This window comes from Oncorhynchus masou, chromosome 9 (assembly GCF_036934945.1).
Source record: "Oncorhynchus masou masou isolate Uvic2021 chromosome 9, UVic_Omas_1.1, whole genome shotgun sequence".
Taxonomy (NCBI): Eukaryota; Metazoa; Chordata; class Actinopteri; order Salmoniformes; family Salmonidae; genus Oncorhynchus; species Oncorhynchus masou.
This window is the reverse complement of record NC_088220.1, coordinates 31,776,711-31,792,336: the sequence shown is the minus strand read 5'-3', so window position 1 is coordinate 31,792,336 and position 15,626 is coordinate 31,776,711. Positions and strand designations below refer to the sequence as shown.

At 42.4% G+C, this 15,626-nt stretch overlaps 1 protein-coding gene across 1 annotated transcript; it reads left to right on the top strand.

The window, feature by feature from the left end:
- Positions 1–13: 13 nt before the first annotated feature.
- On the top strand, positions 14–15,464 carry LOC135545867 (cationic amino acid transporter 3-like). Its single transcript, XM_064973816.1, has 12 exons — positions 14–422; positions 6,295–6,716; positions 7,134–7,295; positions 7,496–7,667; positions 7,957–8,075; positions 8,295–8,517; positions 8,873–9,012; positions 9,133–9,235; positions 10,846–11,081; positions 11,267–11,433; positions 11,664–11,772; positions 11,949–15,464. The coding sequence occupies exons 2-12, from the start codon at positions 6,350–6,352 to the stop codon at positions 12,089–12,091; spliced, it is 1,941 nt and encodes a 646-aa protein (XP_064829888.1). The 5' UTR covers positions 14–422; positions 6,295–6,349; the 3' UTR covers positions 12,092–15,464.
- The last annotated feature ends 162 nt before the right edge of the window (positions 15,465–15,626 follow it).

The window sequence follows — 15,626 nt, the reverse complement described above, 5'->3', positions numbered from 1 at the left end:
CTCAGTTATCTTTCAAACCAGTGGTCAAGAGGACAAGGCAAGAAAGCGACCAGACTAGATGGAAATAGCCATACATGGTGTAATAGTGACTTTAAAAAAGGAACTGAATGTACTACTACATTGTAGTAGATAAATAGACGTCCGTTCTATTAAAATGTAATTAGTTCCATGTGGACATTTTACCTTTGTACCTTTAAAAGGTATTGACGTTGCTTACATTCCAATGACGTCGGACAAATGATAATCTGTCTATTTCCCCGGATGACAACCAATGAGAGTTGAGTAGAGGCGGGATGTTTACACTGTTAGCCAAATAAAATACATTGGTTGTGCCACTTAGAGTAGTCATTCTAGTCACACCTTTTACAGACAGATGTTCCATCTGATCGCAGAATTTATTTCTGTGCCCTACAATTCCTCAGGTATGTAGCTATAAGTTATTTACCAAAGGCATCGAATGTAAATTGAATTAGCTACCTATGTGAACCAAATGCGACTGCTCACGGATAGGAATCAATGAACTCAGTCATTCAAGATAGGGAGATGTATAGTGAATAGCAGTAGCTGGTACGAATGTGGCAGTTATTGGTTGGTCTGCTGGACATTTTCGCGATGCCCAGCATGGCTACCACAATCCACGCGCTACTACGTTTTGTGCCAGGCTACAAGACTCGCATCGTCAGCAATAGCTAGCTGAACCCAAACGTAAATCAGACTGTCGTTGTTTTATGTAGTTAGCTAGATTAATATTTGAGTGTCGACCATTATGTATTTGACCTTTCTAGCCATCTGTACCCCTGGAATCAGGTGGGTGGCTGTTTACTTTGTTCTTTGTAAAAACACTGACCTCTGCATTACTCTATGCAAGTCTGTAGTCCGTTCACTCTTGATTGTATTAATCTTGCCTAGCTAGGTAATAATGTCCCTCCAACTACAATATATTTAAACCAAATATAGCCTTGGATATCCTATTGCTGCTTAATCTGCAAACGCAGTACTGACCGTTTCTATTGTGGAATGCTTGGCTCTATGTTAATGGTTTGCATAACTATGTTCATATTTACCTGCTGAGGCATGTCTTTTCCCGGTGTCAAAAATTTCTGTCGGGTATTTAGTTTTTATTTTTTCAGCCAAGAAACCTAACCCCCACACCTACCTTCTGTTGGGATTCCAAGTAACGTTTGCGTGTTTTAGTAAGAACTGTGACTGGAAAGACGAGTGTGAAAGAGCCCTGCTGAGAGATTCCCAGGCTGAGTAAGTTTCATCTGCTTGATACCTGTGAGTGCTCCTGGGCTGAGAGGATGGTGTTGGTAGGGTGATGAGGTAAACAGTTCTCTTGGAAGTGATCAAATGAATGGTATAAGCCTACTATAAGAGTTAACCATGTATAGAATGGGCACTCCGGAAGATCTTCCAGCCTTTTGGTGAATTGCATTATTGTGGAGACATGGGCACGTTAATAAAAAGAAAGCTGGCTGCTGATGCTCTGTTGTCGTCATGGCCCATAATTAGATTGCCCTTTTGGAGGAAAGGATCTGATGAATAGCAAATGCAGTGTGCACCAACTGGTGTCATTTCAGATGAAGTGAAGCGAGGTAACCATGGAAACACCCGTCCTGGATTCCAGGACCCGCAAATTGAACATTATGCCCTGTCTCATTCCTTAGCAAACATAGGAAAGGATTCCATTGTCATATGATGCTTGGTCTTCTGAAAGTGGCCTGTTAACTTGTTTAAATTGAATCATGAACTGTATAACTTATTTTTCTTTATTTACTAAAACTCTGAGCATGGAACAACTTGTTGTAGTCATGGCAAGACAACAATGTAGCGTTGTTGAACTCGGAAATGTCCTGGCACCTAGGCCAGATTTTCTGTCATAAATTAGTTTTACAGTGGTTGTTCTATCTTTTACAATTGTATTGAGAATAAACCTGCTTATACATGACCAGAACGACTCATTATTTCAGCTCCCACAACTTATTTCTAACACTTCGGTTAGTGTAGCCCACACACTACGCCATACTCTTTCTAGGCTACACAGACAGTGCTCTCTCTATTCAATCTGCATCGTTGAAATTCAGTTTTACAGCGTGATTGAGATTTAAAACCAATGTTCCCGCTTTAGCAGAGACCTCATTCACGGTGAACGCTGCATATGTCGGCTCAATGGGAAATTACCTTTACATTTCTATCGCGGAATCTGTAACGCTTTACAGCTTGAATAGAGCCCATAGTCATGGCAAATTTATTTCCAAGAAGGTTAGGTTTACATAACGTTGCCGATTATCCTCTTAATGGAGGAGAAAGGCCAACTCTATGCTTGATTTAGGCCTAGTTGTGATCGCAGAGTCTGGCTGGCTCAACTTCTCCTGGCTCGTATGTCAGCCTACTGATTCTAGTAGATTGAAACAAGCAGACCTTGCAATCCCATTGACTGTATCCCTATTGTCAGCCTAAAGTCAGCCATATGTTACTGTTCAAATGGTTAGCAAATGGTAAGTGCCGTGTGTGTAGTAACTGGTGACTGAGTTATTCATATTTGTTGCATTCATAGTCTATAGTCTGTACACTACAGATTGAGAACAACAACCTGAGATATGAATGTGTGTATGCTATGCAGTCACCTGTGTAGTCTGTGTTCCCTGTAGGCGTTATCTTCCGTCAGCCAAACAGAGTTGACATAGACGCTCTCTTCCTCCTGATAAGGTGTATTTCCCAGACTCAACCTTATTAAACTTGCATGGCCTCTCCGGTGTGTGTGTGTGTGCCTAGGATCAACCTGAAGCCATCGCCAGACAGGAGAGCTTTATTATGTCCAACCATGGCGCCCTAACAGTGGGCTTAGACAGCTAGACTACTCCTTCCTGTTTAACGGTAGCCGTTTTGGGCACCGTTGGATGTGGCGATTCTATTTTTCTTATGCTTCTTTAAAATTTAAATCTGTCTGATGTGTCAAGTCAGAGGCCCTTCGTCAGGTTTTTCCATTCCCCTGTCGCTCTCTCCCATGCTTTCTTTGCCAACGTTGCTGCCATTCCTCCTATTCCCCCCCCCTTTCTCCCTCTTCTCTTTTCTTATTTCTTTTCTTTGTTCTCCTATTTTAGTTTTTCTTCTGGCTGCAAATGAATGGAGTTCTTAAATCTCTCCCTTAGCTAGTGTTTCAGATTCACTATGGTCTCTGCCAAGGTCAGGGTACTGGTCAGCACTACTGCATGGCTTTCTTTCCGTGAGGGACCACCAGCCAGAGGTCGGGACAGAGCTGTCACTGTCTATGCCTAAATGGCTGTCTGCCATTATTCACTATTCAGCCAGCCTGCCTTTAGAAGCAAGTTATCCTAGTATCAGGTGGAGATCTGTAGAGAGAATGGGGTTTTACACAGGACGCATATGGGCAATTCCACATTAACAGAATGACGCTGAACCTCCTAATTTTCGCTTTAAAAGAATGCCAAACAAAAACAATTGATTGCAAAGTTAAACAAACCATACAACTCTAAGCACAATGACTACTTTTAACAGTTCCCACTGAACATTTTTCAAAAACGCATTTAATTAAAGAACGGTGCAGATGTAAAATTAATTTTTGAAAAATCTCCTCCTACTTTTTTATGTGACCACGTTTTCCAAAAGCTCAGTTAAATATCTGCCTCGAATTAAGATTCAAAGATGTCAGAAAGAATGGTGTGTCAGCTACAACATGACACCTTGAGATTGAAAAAATCTATTTTGGTTATTGAACTACTAAGTGAAGTAGATTAACACCCGGTAACAGAATGACATCATGGGTCCCTGTTCTGTACAGAAATGCATAATTATGAATGTCATTCTCTTCATGGTGATGTATCCTGAACAGGTACACAAAGGTAGAAAAATGTAATATCCTCCTTTGCATGTTTGGATATTATTCTACACACTGGCTTTTATTCTAATGAGCTCTGTTCCCAGGTACAGATCTGTACCAATCAGGTTTGTTTCTGGATCAAAAAGGGCCTTAGATGGTTGTCGTGGTAGTGGAGAGTGCCAATGTTCTCGGTTGGTCGTTGTCGTGGCAAAATCTGACATTTTAGCATTTTTAGGCCAATTCCTTTTCTATTTTTTTTTTTGCTGTCTTAAATCGAATTTCCTGCGATTCTACATTCTGCCATGGAGCTGAGATTTATTTTGTTGTTGCTGTTTTAAAGCTAGTTTCCTGCAATACTATGCACTTTGCCATGGATAATGTTCTTTTTTCCTCAAAAATAACAAAATGCTAAATTCATTTAGTTTTTAGTTTTTTTAATTCTCCCTGACTATCTTTTATATAGATTGGATCTGAAATAGTAATGCCCTGTGTGAAAAAGTAATTGTAATACACTCAATAACTGGTTTTGCCACCTTTAGCTACAATGACTTCAACCAAACGCTTCCTGTAGTTGTTGATCAGTCTCTCACATCGCTGTGGAGGACTTTTTGCCCACTCTTACATGCAGAACTGCTTTAACTCAGTGACATGTATGGGTTTTCAAGCAACAAATGTGAAATTTTGGAATGGCCTTGTCAAAGTCCAGACCTAATTCCAATTTGAGAAGTTGTAACAGGACAAGGAATGAGCAGTTCATGCTTGAAAACCCACAAATGTCACTGAGTTAAAGCAGTTCTTCATCCAAGAGTGGGCTGTGATAAACTCTTCAGTGTCTGGGCTTGTCCTTCAAAATCACTCCTGTTGTGTGTGTGTGTGTGTGTGTGTGAGCTGTCTTCTTGGGTATGATGATACAAGCTTGGCACACCTGTATTTGGGGAGTTTCTCCTGTTCTTCTCTGTAGATCGTCTCAAGCTCTGTCAGGTTGGATGGGGAGTGTTGCCACACAGCTATTTTCAGGTCTCTCCAGACATGTTTGATCGGGTTCAAGTCCTGGCTCTGGCTGGGCCACTCAAGGACATTCAGAGACTTGTCCCGAAGCCAAGACAACGTTGGAATGGCTATGTGCTCAGGGTCATTGTGCTGTTGGAAGGTGAACCTTCGCCCCAGTCTGAGGTCCTGAGCGCTCTGGGGCAGGTTTTCATCAAGGGTCTCTCTGTACTTTTCTCCCTTCATCTTTCCCTCAATCCTGACTAGTCTCCCAGTCCCTGCCGCTGAAAAACATCCCCACAGCATGCTGCTGCCACCACCATGCTTCACCATGGTGATGGTGCCATGTTTCCTCCAGACGTGACACTTGGCATTCAGTCCAAAGAGTTAAATCTTGGTTTCGTCAGACCAGAGAATCTTGTTTCTCATGGTCTGAGAGTCCTTTTAGGTGCCTTTTTGGCAAACTCCCAAGTGGCTGTCATGTGCCTTTTGCTGAGGAGTGGCTTCCATTTGGCCACTCTACCATAAAGGCCTGATTGGTGGAGTGCTGCAAAGATGGTTGACCTTCTGGAAGGTTCTCCCATCTCCACAGAGGAACTCTGGAGCTCTGTCAGAGTGACCATCGGGTTCTTGTTCACCTTCCTGACGGAGGCCCTTGTCCCCAGATTGCACAGTTTGGCCGGACGGCCAGCTCTAGGAAGAGTCTTGGTGGTTCCAAACTTCTTCCATTTAATAATGATGGAGGCGACTGTGATCTTGGGGATCTTCAATGCTGCAGAAATGTTTTGGTACCCTTCCCTAGATATGTGCTTCGACACAATCATGTCTGAGATCTAAGAACCATTCCTTTGACCTCATGGCTTTGTTTTTTTGCTCTGACATGCACTGTCAACTGTGGGACCTTTTATATAGACAGGTGTGTGCCTTTCCAAATCATGACCAATAAATTGAATTTACCACAGTTGGATTCCAATCAAGTGATTGAAACATCTCAAGGATAATCAATGAAACAGGATGCACCTGAGCTCAATTTCAAGTCTCATAGCATGGGGTGGCAGGTAGCCTAGGTGGTTATAGCTTTGGACTTGTATCCGAAAGGTTGCAAGATCGAATCCCTGAGCTGACAAGGTAAGAATCTGTCGTTCTGCCCCTGAACAAGGTAGTTAACCTACTGTTCCTAGGCCGTCATTGAAAATAAGAATGTGTTCTGAACTGACTTGCCTAGTTAAATAAAGGTTTTTAAAAAAGGGTCTGAATATTTACATAAATATGATATTTAAGTTTTTTATTTTGAATAAATTTGTAAAACATTCTAAACCTGTTTTTGCTTGTCATTATGGGGGATTTTGTGTGTGTGGATTGATGAGGGGAAATAAGGCTGCAATGTAAAGAAGAATTGGAAAAAGTCAAGGGGTCTGAATACTTTATGTATGCAGCGTATTTGATTTATTTCTCCTCCTCCCCAGCCGGCTGTAAGAAGATCCTTCATCTCCTCTTGACTTGGTGACCTGCTGTCCTACCATGGTTGAGAAGCTAGCTTCCTTTGGTAAGATGCTGCTCAGGCGGCGAGCGCTGGACTGTAACCAGGAAGAGAGCCACTTCGCCCGCTGCCTGAGCACACTGGACCTGATAGCCCTGGGGGTGGGCTCCACTCTGGGGGCCGGCGTCTATTTGCTGGCTGGAGAGGTGGCCAGGGAGAAGGCCGGCCCAGCCATCGTGCTCTGCTTCCTCATCGCAGCGCTCTCCTCCGTCCTTGCTGGTCTGTGTTATGCTGAGTTTGGTGCCCGTGTGCCAAAGACTGGTTCAGCCTACATGTACAGCTATGTGACAGTAGGGGAGATCTGGGCCTTCATCACTGGTTGGAACCTCATCCTCTCCTATGTCATAGGTGAGTCAGAAGTGGGAGTTAGAGAAAATTAGGGATTTTTGAGATTAAGAAGGGATGCGATTCAAAATGGGGGGAGGGAACGTTTGATTTGTTTGTATCTTATAAAGTTGCAAGAAACACATTTGAGGTTGAAACAGGATATGAGAGGTGCAATGATAAATCTCTTGAAATTTTTCCTCATAACTCTAAGCAGGGATATTACTGCAATACCCAAGACAGTCAATTGAGATGATCAGCAATTATGAGAAGCTGAATAATTAAGATTCTGTTGAGGACTTGAGCTGAAGCGGTTTTACAGGCAGATTGGTCCTCTAGAAGGATTGCCTCTTGACAGAAGGGCCGTTGAAAGTGTGACTCCAACTTCTGTCATTATAAATCTCTTCCTCTCGCTCCCTTCCTCTTCTCTCCCTCTTTCAGGCACAGCCAGTGTTTCTCGGGCCTGGAGCTCCACCTTTGACAACCTGGTTGAACAGAGGATCTCAGACTTCTTCAGAGCCTCCATGTCCATCAAGGTCCCTGGGAAGATTCTGGCTGAATACCCAGACCTCTTCGCCCTCATCCTGATCTTGCTGCTCACTGGTGAGGCTCTCATTTAACATAACTCTGAACACATTTGAAAGCATTATACACACCCTCAGCGAAAATACAGCTACAATAATAGGGCTCTTCATTCCTGCCTTAGGGCATGCGAAGATTTCCCATTCAGTGTAACATTATGATTGGCTGTGCTTGGTGCTGCCCACGTCTGTGGCCCTGACACTTTGCCAACACCCACACAGGCCTGCTGGCGTTTGGCGTGAGTGAGTCGGCCCTGGTGAACAAGATCTTCACGGGGGTCAACCTGGTGGTGCTGGGCTTCGTCATCATCTCAGGACTGGTGAAGGGAGACCGTACTAACTGGAACCTCACTGTCGAGTACTTTGTCAACACGTCCAACATCACTGATACAGAGTGAGTCACCAATCAGCCAGCAGACAGACAGAAGAGTTCATGAGGAGTGGTTTATTAAGCAGGAATATTGTTTTAAAATCAGCCCAAGGGTGTAGTTGAATATATGAGCCTGTTTACAAAAATATATTAACTCCTTTAGAGACATCAACCATTAGGGATACCAGTTCTCTTCCTGAAGACTGAATATGAAATTATCTTTCTCTTTGCCGTTTTTCTTTATTTTCCAGGCTACTTCAATAACTTTATTAAACAATAATTATAACCAGTCCCCTGCTCTTTCTTTGTCCAGGATCATTAAAGAGAAGTTTGGCAATGGGGGTTTTGCTCCATTCGGCTTCAGTGGAGTCCTTTCTGGTGCAGCAACTTGCTTCTATGCCTTTGTGGGTTTCGACTGCATCGCAACCACAAGTAGGCAATTTCCTCTCGTCTCTTGACACCAATGATTTACACACAACATTAAGAACACCGTAATATTGAGTGGCACGGCACCCCCTGCTTTTGCCTTCAGAACAGTATGAAAATGTATTCTCTGGATAAGAGCGTCCCCTTAATGGCGAAAAAGTCCATGTAAAATCTACCTGTGGTTGACGACTGTCAAATCTAAACAGTCTCAATCTTTTTCCACAGGTGAAGAGGCCAAGAACCCCATGCGTTCCATCCCCATCGGTATCGTGGCTTCTCTGCTCATCTGTTTTTTTGCCTACTTCGGGGTGTCTGCAGCCCTCACTCTCATGATGCCCTACTACCTGCTGAACAAAGAGAGCCCGCTGCCAGAGGCCTTCAAGTATGTGCACTGGGACCCTGCCCGCTACATCGTGGCTGTGGGCTCCCTCTGTGCACTCTCCACCAGGTGACTGACAGACAGTTTCCCATAGAGACTTCCTCATGGCCTTGTGTGCACTTCTATCAAAGGTTGAAAGGCACCCAGATGGCAGGCTATTTTTGGTTAGATATTTATTTCTGGGTTTGAACAGATGTTTATTTTCATATACTGTGCTTTCAATTCATTTTTTGTTTGTAATTATTTGCAGGCAAAGGAATGGACACAAATTATGATGTGGAATATATGAACCCAAAAGTGTTTGTTTCATGTGTTAACTTATATTTCGGGGTCATTCAGTGTCTGTGGACTGTCCAGCGACATGGCTGGCCTCTGTGTGATGGCGACTACTGTGTCTGAGTCTTTCTCTCTTTTCCCTGTCCAGTTTACTGGGCTCAATGTTCCCCATGCCCCGTGTAATCTATGCCATGGCTGAGGACGGCCTGCTCTTCCGTTTCCTCTCAAAGATGAACATCAAAACCAAGACCCCCCTGTTAGCCACCATCGTGTCGGGTATTGTAGCAGGTAAGCTTAGCGCATGCTTTACTAAGTATCTCCTTTGTGCACCAACATTTTGTTTTCTGTCAACTGTTTAGCTGCTACTCTATGCTGCTTAGAATTTAAACGTATTCTTTCTTTCGGCAGCCCTGATGGCATTCCTGTTTGATCTGGCTGCCCTGGTGGACCTGATGTCGATAGGAACTCTCCTGGCATACACACTAGTGGCTGTGTGCGTGCTTATCCTCAGGTTAGCACAGAGGATTTTAGCTAACACACTTTTTTCTTATTTTTAAGAGTCAGGTACAAACAACTCTTTGCTGTAAATGAAAATGTTCTCAGTCAACGTAACTAGTGAAGTAAGGGTTGACTGAATTCTACCTACAGTTGAAGTCGGAAGTTTACATCCACTTAGGTTGGAATCATTAAAACTTATTTTTCAACCACTCCACAAATGTCTTGTTAACAAACTATAGTTTTGGCAAGTCGGTTAGGACATCTACTTTGTGCATGACACAAGTAATTTTTCCAACAATTGTTTACAGACAGATTATTTCACTTATAATTCCCTGTATCACAATTCCAGTGGGTCAGAAGTTTACATACATTAAATTGACTGTGCCTTTAAACAGCTTGGAAAATTCCAGAAAATGATGTCATGGCTTTCGAAGCTTTTGATAGGCAAATTGACATAATTTGAGTCAATAGGAGGTGTACCTGTGGATTTATTTCAAGGCCTACCTTCAAACTCAGTGCCTCTTTGCTTGACATCATGGAAAAATCAAAAGAAATCATCAGCCAAGACCTCAGGGGGAAAAAAGTAGACCTCCACAACTCTGGTTCATCCTTGGGAGCAATTTCCAAACACCTGAAGGTACCACGTTCATCTGTACAAACAATAGTATGCAAGTATAAACACCATGGGACCACGCAGCCATCATACCGCTCAGGAAGGAGACGCATTCTGTCTCCTAGAGATGAACGTATTGTGGTGCGAAAAGTGCAAATCAATCCCAGAACAACAGCAAAGGACCATGTGAAGATGCTGGAGGAAACAGGTACAAAAGTAGCTATATCCACAGTAAAACGAGTCCTATATCGACATAACCTGAAAGGCCGCTCAGCAAGGAAGAAGCCACCTCTCCAAAACCGCCATTAAAAAAGACAGACTACGGTTTGCAACTGCACACAGGAGCAAAGATTTAACTTTTTGGAGAAATGTCCTCTGGTTTGATGAAACAAAAATAGAACTGTTTGGCCATAATGACCATCGTTATGTTTGGAGGAAAAAGGGGGAGGCTTGCAAGCCGAAGAATACCATCCAAACCGTGAAGCACGGGGTGGCAGCATCATGTTGTGGGGGTGCTTTACTGCAGGAGGGACTGGTGCACTTCACAAAATAGATGGCATCATGAGGGAGGAAAATTATGTGGATATATTGAAGCAACATCTCAAAACATCAATCTGGAAGTTAAAGCTTGGTCGCAAATGGGTCTTCCAAATGGACAATGACCCCAAGCACTCACTCAGTTCCACCAGCTCTGTCAGGAGGAATGGGCCAAAATTCGCCCAACTTATTGGGGGAAACTTGTGGAAGGCTACTTGAAACATTTCACCCAAGTTAAACCATTTAAAGCCAATGCTACCAAATACTAATTGAGTGTATGTGAACTTCTGACCTACTGGGAATGCGATGAAATAAATCATTCTCTCTACTATTATTCTGACATTTCACATTCTTAAAATAAAGTGGTGATCCTAACTGTCCTAAGACAGGGAATTTTTACAAGGATTAAATGTCTGGAATTGTGAAGAACTATGTAAACTTCCGACTTCAACTATATGTGTATTTGTTCTCAGGTACCAACCGGGCACCCTGGGTGTCAGTAGTGCCAGTGAGAAGCTGGTGGAGCTAGTGGGTCTGCAGAGGGCAGCCATGGTAGAGGGGGACAGTGGGGATGAGTTTGGCCAAGAGAGTGAGGGGGAGACCAGGCCTCTCAGGGAGCGGTTCATCCTCAAGATGCTGCTGGTGCCCAGCTGTGACGTCCCAACCAAGACCTCCGGGCTCATCGTCTACATCACTACCGCTGTCATCTGTGAGTCTCCCCCTTTTGACAGGGTGAAGTGTTGATGGTGTTTAAAGCTATATTTAAGTGGGCCGTTTTTGAGAGGGTTGGCATACTGAAAGCAGATGTCTGATAATGCAAATGAGAGAATACATTGAAATGATTTAATAAGATTCCACTATACATGCTAAGTTAACAATCTCTTCTCTCTTTAGCTGTGGTGTTTACCCTGCTGTGCATAGTGCTGTCTGTGTGTGGGGTAGAGGTGGTGAGTGGCCACCCAGTGTGGGTCACCATATGTGCGATACTGGCCTTCCTCTCCTTCCTGTGTGTGGTCATCATATGGAGACAGCCCCCGAGCAGACAGTCACTCACCTTTAAGGTATGATGGGAGTTTTCAGTCACATGACTCATTTCACATAATTTTTCTTGAGAAACCAGTTCCCGTTTACTAAAGTTTTCCTCATTCTCCTGGTAACCAATTGGTCTGTCTGTACTTGGATCATCAGCTCTTCGCATAAAAGTGAATTTGAAAATATTTTGTAGTTGTTAGACTTAAATATGTCCAGTGTGTGGTTTAATGTACAAAATAAACATTTTGATTCCCTTCAGGTACCCCTACTCCCAGTGTTGCCATTGGTCAGTATCTTTGTCAACATTTACCTCATGATGCAGCTGGATGGGCCAACGTGGTGTCGCTTTGCAGTGTGGATGACTATTGGTTAGTGAGATTGCCACCCCTATTATTTATTTGCCTCTTGCGCCTATCTGTGTTACACAACTTTGTGTTACGCAAGTACAGTGCGTCAGTGAGGTTTACCTTTGGCATGCTGTAGTTTATCACTGTTTAAATCAGTTTTTCTTCCTTCCTTCTTCCTTCTTCCCTCTCTCTACTAGGTTTTATCATCTACTTTGGTTACGGGATTAAGAACAGCTCAGAGGCCACACCCAACCGCGGTAAATTTGAGCCAGTCCTCCGATCAAAGAGCCCCAACTTCCTGGCAGAGGATGACAATGAGGTGGAAGGAATGATGCCTTAGAGGAGAATAGTGGTAGAGTAGATGGTATTTGCCCCAACGACATATGACGCAAGCCTTGAACAGGAGCACATTCTTATATTTGTTTTTTAACTGTCTGGGAATTGTGCCACAATAGACTCTTAACTTTCTGTCTTATTCTTCTTCTGAAATTGATTAAATTAATGTTTTCCCTCATCAATCTACACACAATAATGAAAAAGCAAAAACATTTTTTTAGAAATGTTTTGCAAATTTATTTTAAAAAACAACAATACCTTATTTACCCTTTGCTATGAGACTCGGAATTGAGCTCAGGTGCATCCTGTTTCCCTTGATCATCGTTGAGATGTTTCTACAACTTGATTGGAGTCTACCTGTGGTAAATTCAATTGATTGGACATTATTTGGAAAAGCACACACGTCTATATATGGTCCCACAGTTGACAGTGTGGAAGAAGTTTGGAACCACTTAGGCTCTTCCTAGATCTGGCCGACCGGCCAAACTGAGCAATCGGGGGAGAAGGGCCTTGATCAGGGAGGTGACCAAGAACCCAATGGTCACTCTGACAGAGCTCCAGAATTCCTCTGTGGAGATGGGAGAACCTTCCAGAAGGACCACCATCTCTGCAGCACTCCACCAATCAGGCCTTTATGGTAGAATGGCCAGATGGAAGCCACTCTTCAGTAAAAGGCATATGAAGTTTGCCTAAAAGCACCTAAAGGACTCTCAGACCATGAGAAACAAGATTCTCTGGTCTGATGAATCCAAGATTTAACTCTTTGGCCTGAATGCCAAGCGTCACGTCTGGAGGAAACCTGGCACCATCCCTACGGTGGAGCATTGTGGTGGCAGCATCATGCTGTGAAGATGTTTTTCAGCAGCAGGGACTGGGAGACTAGTCAGGATCGAGGGAAAGATGAAGGGAGAAAAGTACAGGGAGATCCTTGACGAAAACCTGCTCCAGAGCGCTCAGGACTTTAGACTGGGGCAAAGGTTCACCTTCCAAGAGAACAACGACCCTAAGCACACAGTCAAGACAATGCTGGAGTCGCTTCGGGACAAGTCTCTGAATGTCCTTGAGTGGCTAAGCCAGAGCCCGGACTTGAACCTGATCGAACATCTCTGGAGAGATCAGAAAATAGCTGTGCAGTGACACTCTCCATCCAACCTGACACAATTTGAGAGGATCTGCAGAGAAGAATGGGAGAAACTCTCCAAATACAGGTGTGCCAAGCTTATAGCGTCATACCCAAGATGATGCAAAGGTGCACAAAGGTGCTTCAACAAAGTACTGAGTAAAGGGCCTGAATCCTTATGTAAATGTGATGATTATTTTACATTTTAGGAAAAAAAAGAGAAAAAAATTAAACCTGTTTTTGCTTTGTCATTATGTGGTATTGAGGGGATCATTTATTTTAAATCCATTTTAGTATAAGGATGTAACAATGTGGAGAAGGTCAAGGGGTCCGAATACTTTCCGAATGCACTGTATATACTCTGTCAACATGAACTTGCCCCATTTCTGCATATCGAAATGTTGAAAGGGTTCTTTGTATCAATGATGATGTCATTTAGGTGGTACAAATGGTAAGGAAACAGAGTTTCTCCACTTTAACATGTTATTCTAGTGCCTGGTTGTTTCTGCCTCAATTCAGCCATTTTCCCCCAAATGACATCTGATCTCTAGTGTCTTTGCCCTGTGAGTCAGTAAGCACATCAACAGTGTACGTGGTGTTGCGTGTCCTTCTGTCCATGTAGGTCAATCACTATGGTTTTTTTGTGTTCTTTGAGGACAGGCAATACCAAGCAGAGTGTCAAACAACCCCAGAACTCACTGTCTGCACTATAGAGAGATGATTGACAATTAAATTGTCAGAATTGACAGTCCTTACCCAAAAGTTCAAATTTTGAATATTCTTTTAAACAATCATTTATATAATTTTGTTGAAACATTTATACAGAAACATGCATGTATATTTTTGTTGGATACATATATATATTTATGTATGTTAAAATGTTTTTTATTTTTAAGAGCTGCCCAAATAATTATTCGGTTTAAAATTATGCTCTTAAAGGTAGAGATTGTGTTATGAGAGAAATAACTTATTTTTGTACCATGATGATATACAATCTCTACCAAATAGAGAGAGATGTCTGTAGGAAGGTACACAGAGAGAGAGAGAGAGAGAGGGGGGAGGGGGTTGTATATTCAGCCCAAAACTGACACTGGTGAAAGGCAGAGAAGGGATTCCAATACATGAACCTAGTATAACTTCTAGAGTTGCATTAAAAGGCTTTCAGGTTACATTTCTGTTCGAAGGTCTTATGCTTGTGGTACATGTTACCCACCTGACTGGTTCCATGTATAATTGTGTCATTGAAAGAGGGGCCTGGGTTTTAATCGCTAACTCTGAGTGTCTAACTGAATGTAGTAATAACTTGAACTGAAAAGCCCACCAGCCTCAGTCAAGTTTTGTTTATAGAAACTTTGTGTGGTGTTGTTTACATCAACTTTTTTCTGTTTAACTATGTGCCTCAGTCTACATTTCAGTTGCTCACTTCAAGGGTATGAAACTGTCATTTGTATTCTATGCCCGTTTGATGTGGAAATTGTCTCCACAGATTATCAATTACAATTGATATCCGCCATTATTGGTATCAAATGAAGATTTTAAGGTCGAGACAGTCCGGTCTTATTGAAAAATAGGCTAGAAAACAAACTACAAATAGCTGTGAGTGAAAGTGGGGATATTTTCAGACTGTCATTGTTTCTAAGAAAACGACTTTGAAAGGAGAGGTTATGATATCATTAACAATGAATATCGTTTGTGCTTGACTTTCTCCATTCTCTCTGTTTTGAGCTTTTACAATGTTATTGTCAGTTGAACTGTTTACTTTCAAGTACATGTGTATAGCGGGCCAGAAGGTCGAGGTTTCGAGGCCTGCTCCCTACCATGGCTAAGTGGTGCGCACTGGACCCTCTGTCGTGCACATACCACAGGCCTTCTTGCTTAATTAATTCTTTCTGTTTGGCCTGCTTGTTTTGTTACAGTCCTTTAACCATTTTAAATGGTTCCAAAAGGCTCAAAGCTTGTTACAGCGTCATGTTGCAAAGCCTTGCAGATTACACAAGTGTCTCTGTACAATGTTTTGTGGAGTAAGTTACATTATTTTTAACAGACATAACCTTGAGGTCATCAGAACAGTATTTAACTAAATTAAATAGATTGTGTACTGACAGTTTCATGACCATTTGTATTCTTACACAAGAGAACATGTACTATTTAAACTATTTTATATCTGTAAATGTGTCAAGAGAAATTACTGTCTAAATGTTTTGTAAGTAAATTTGAATCATCCAAAATGAAAACTGATTTCTGGCTTAATTTTCAATTATAATTTCCCCGACTTTCTGTAAAAGGTTGCTTCAACACAAATTATCCAAATGTATGTTGTTTATTACCTTGGTGTCATAACTTGTTCAATCAAAATGGAATCTTATGGCAAGACTTCAACTCCCAGACATACTTTGTTGTGGTGTATTTTCGTTTCCTA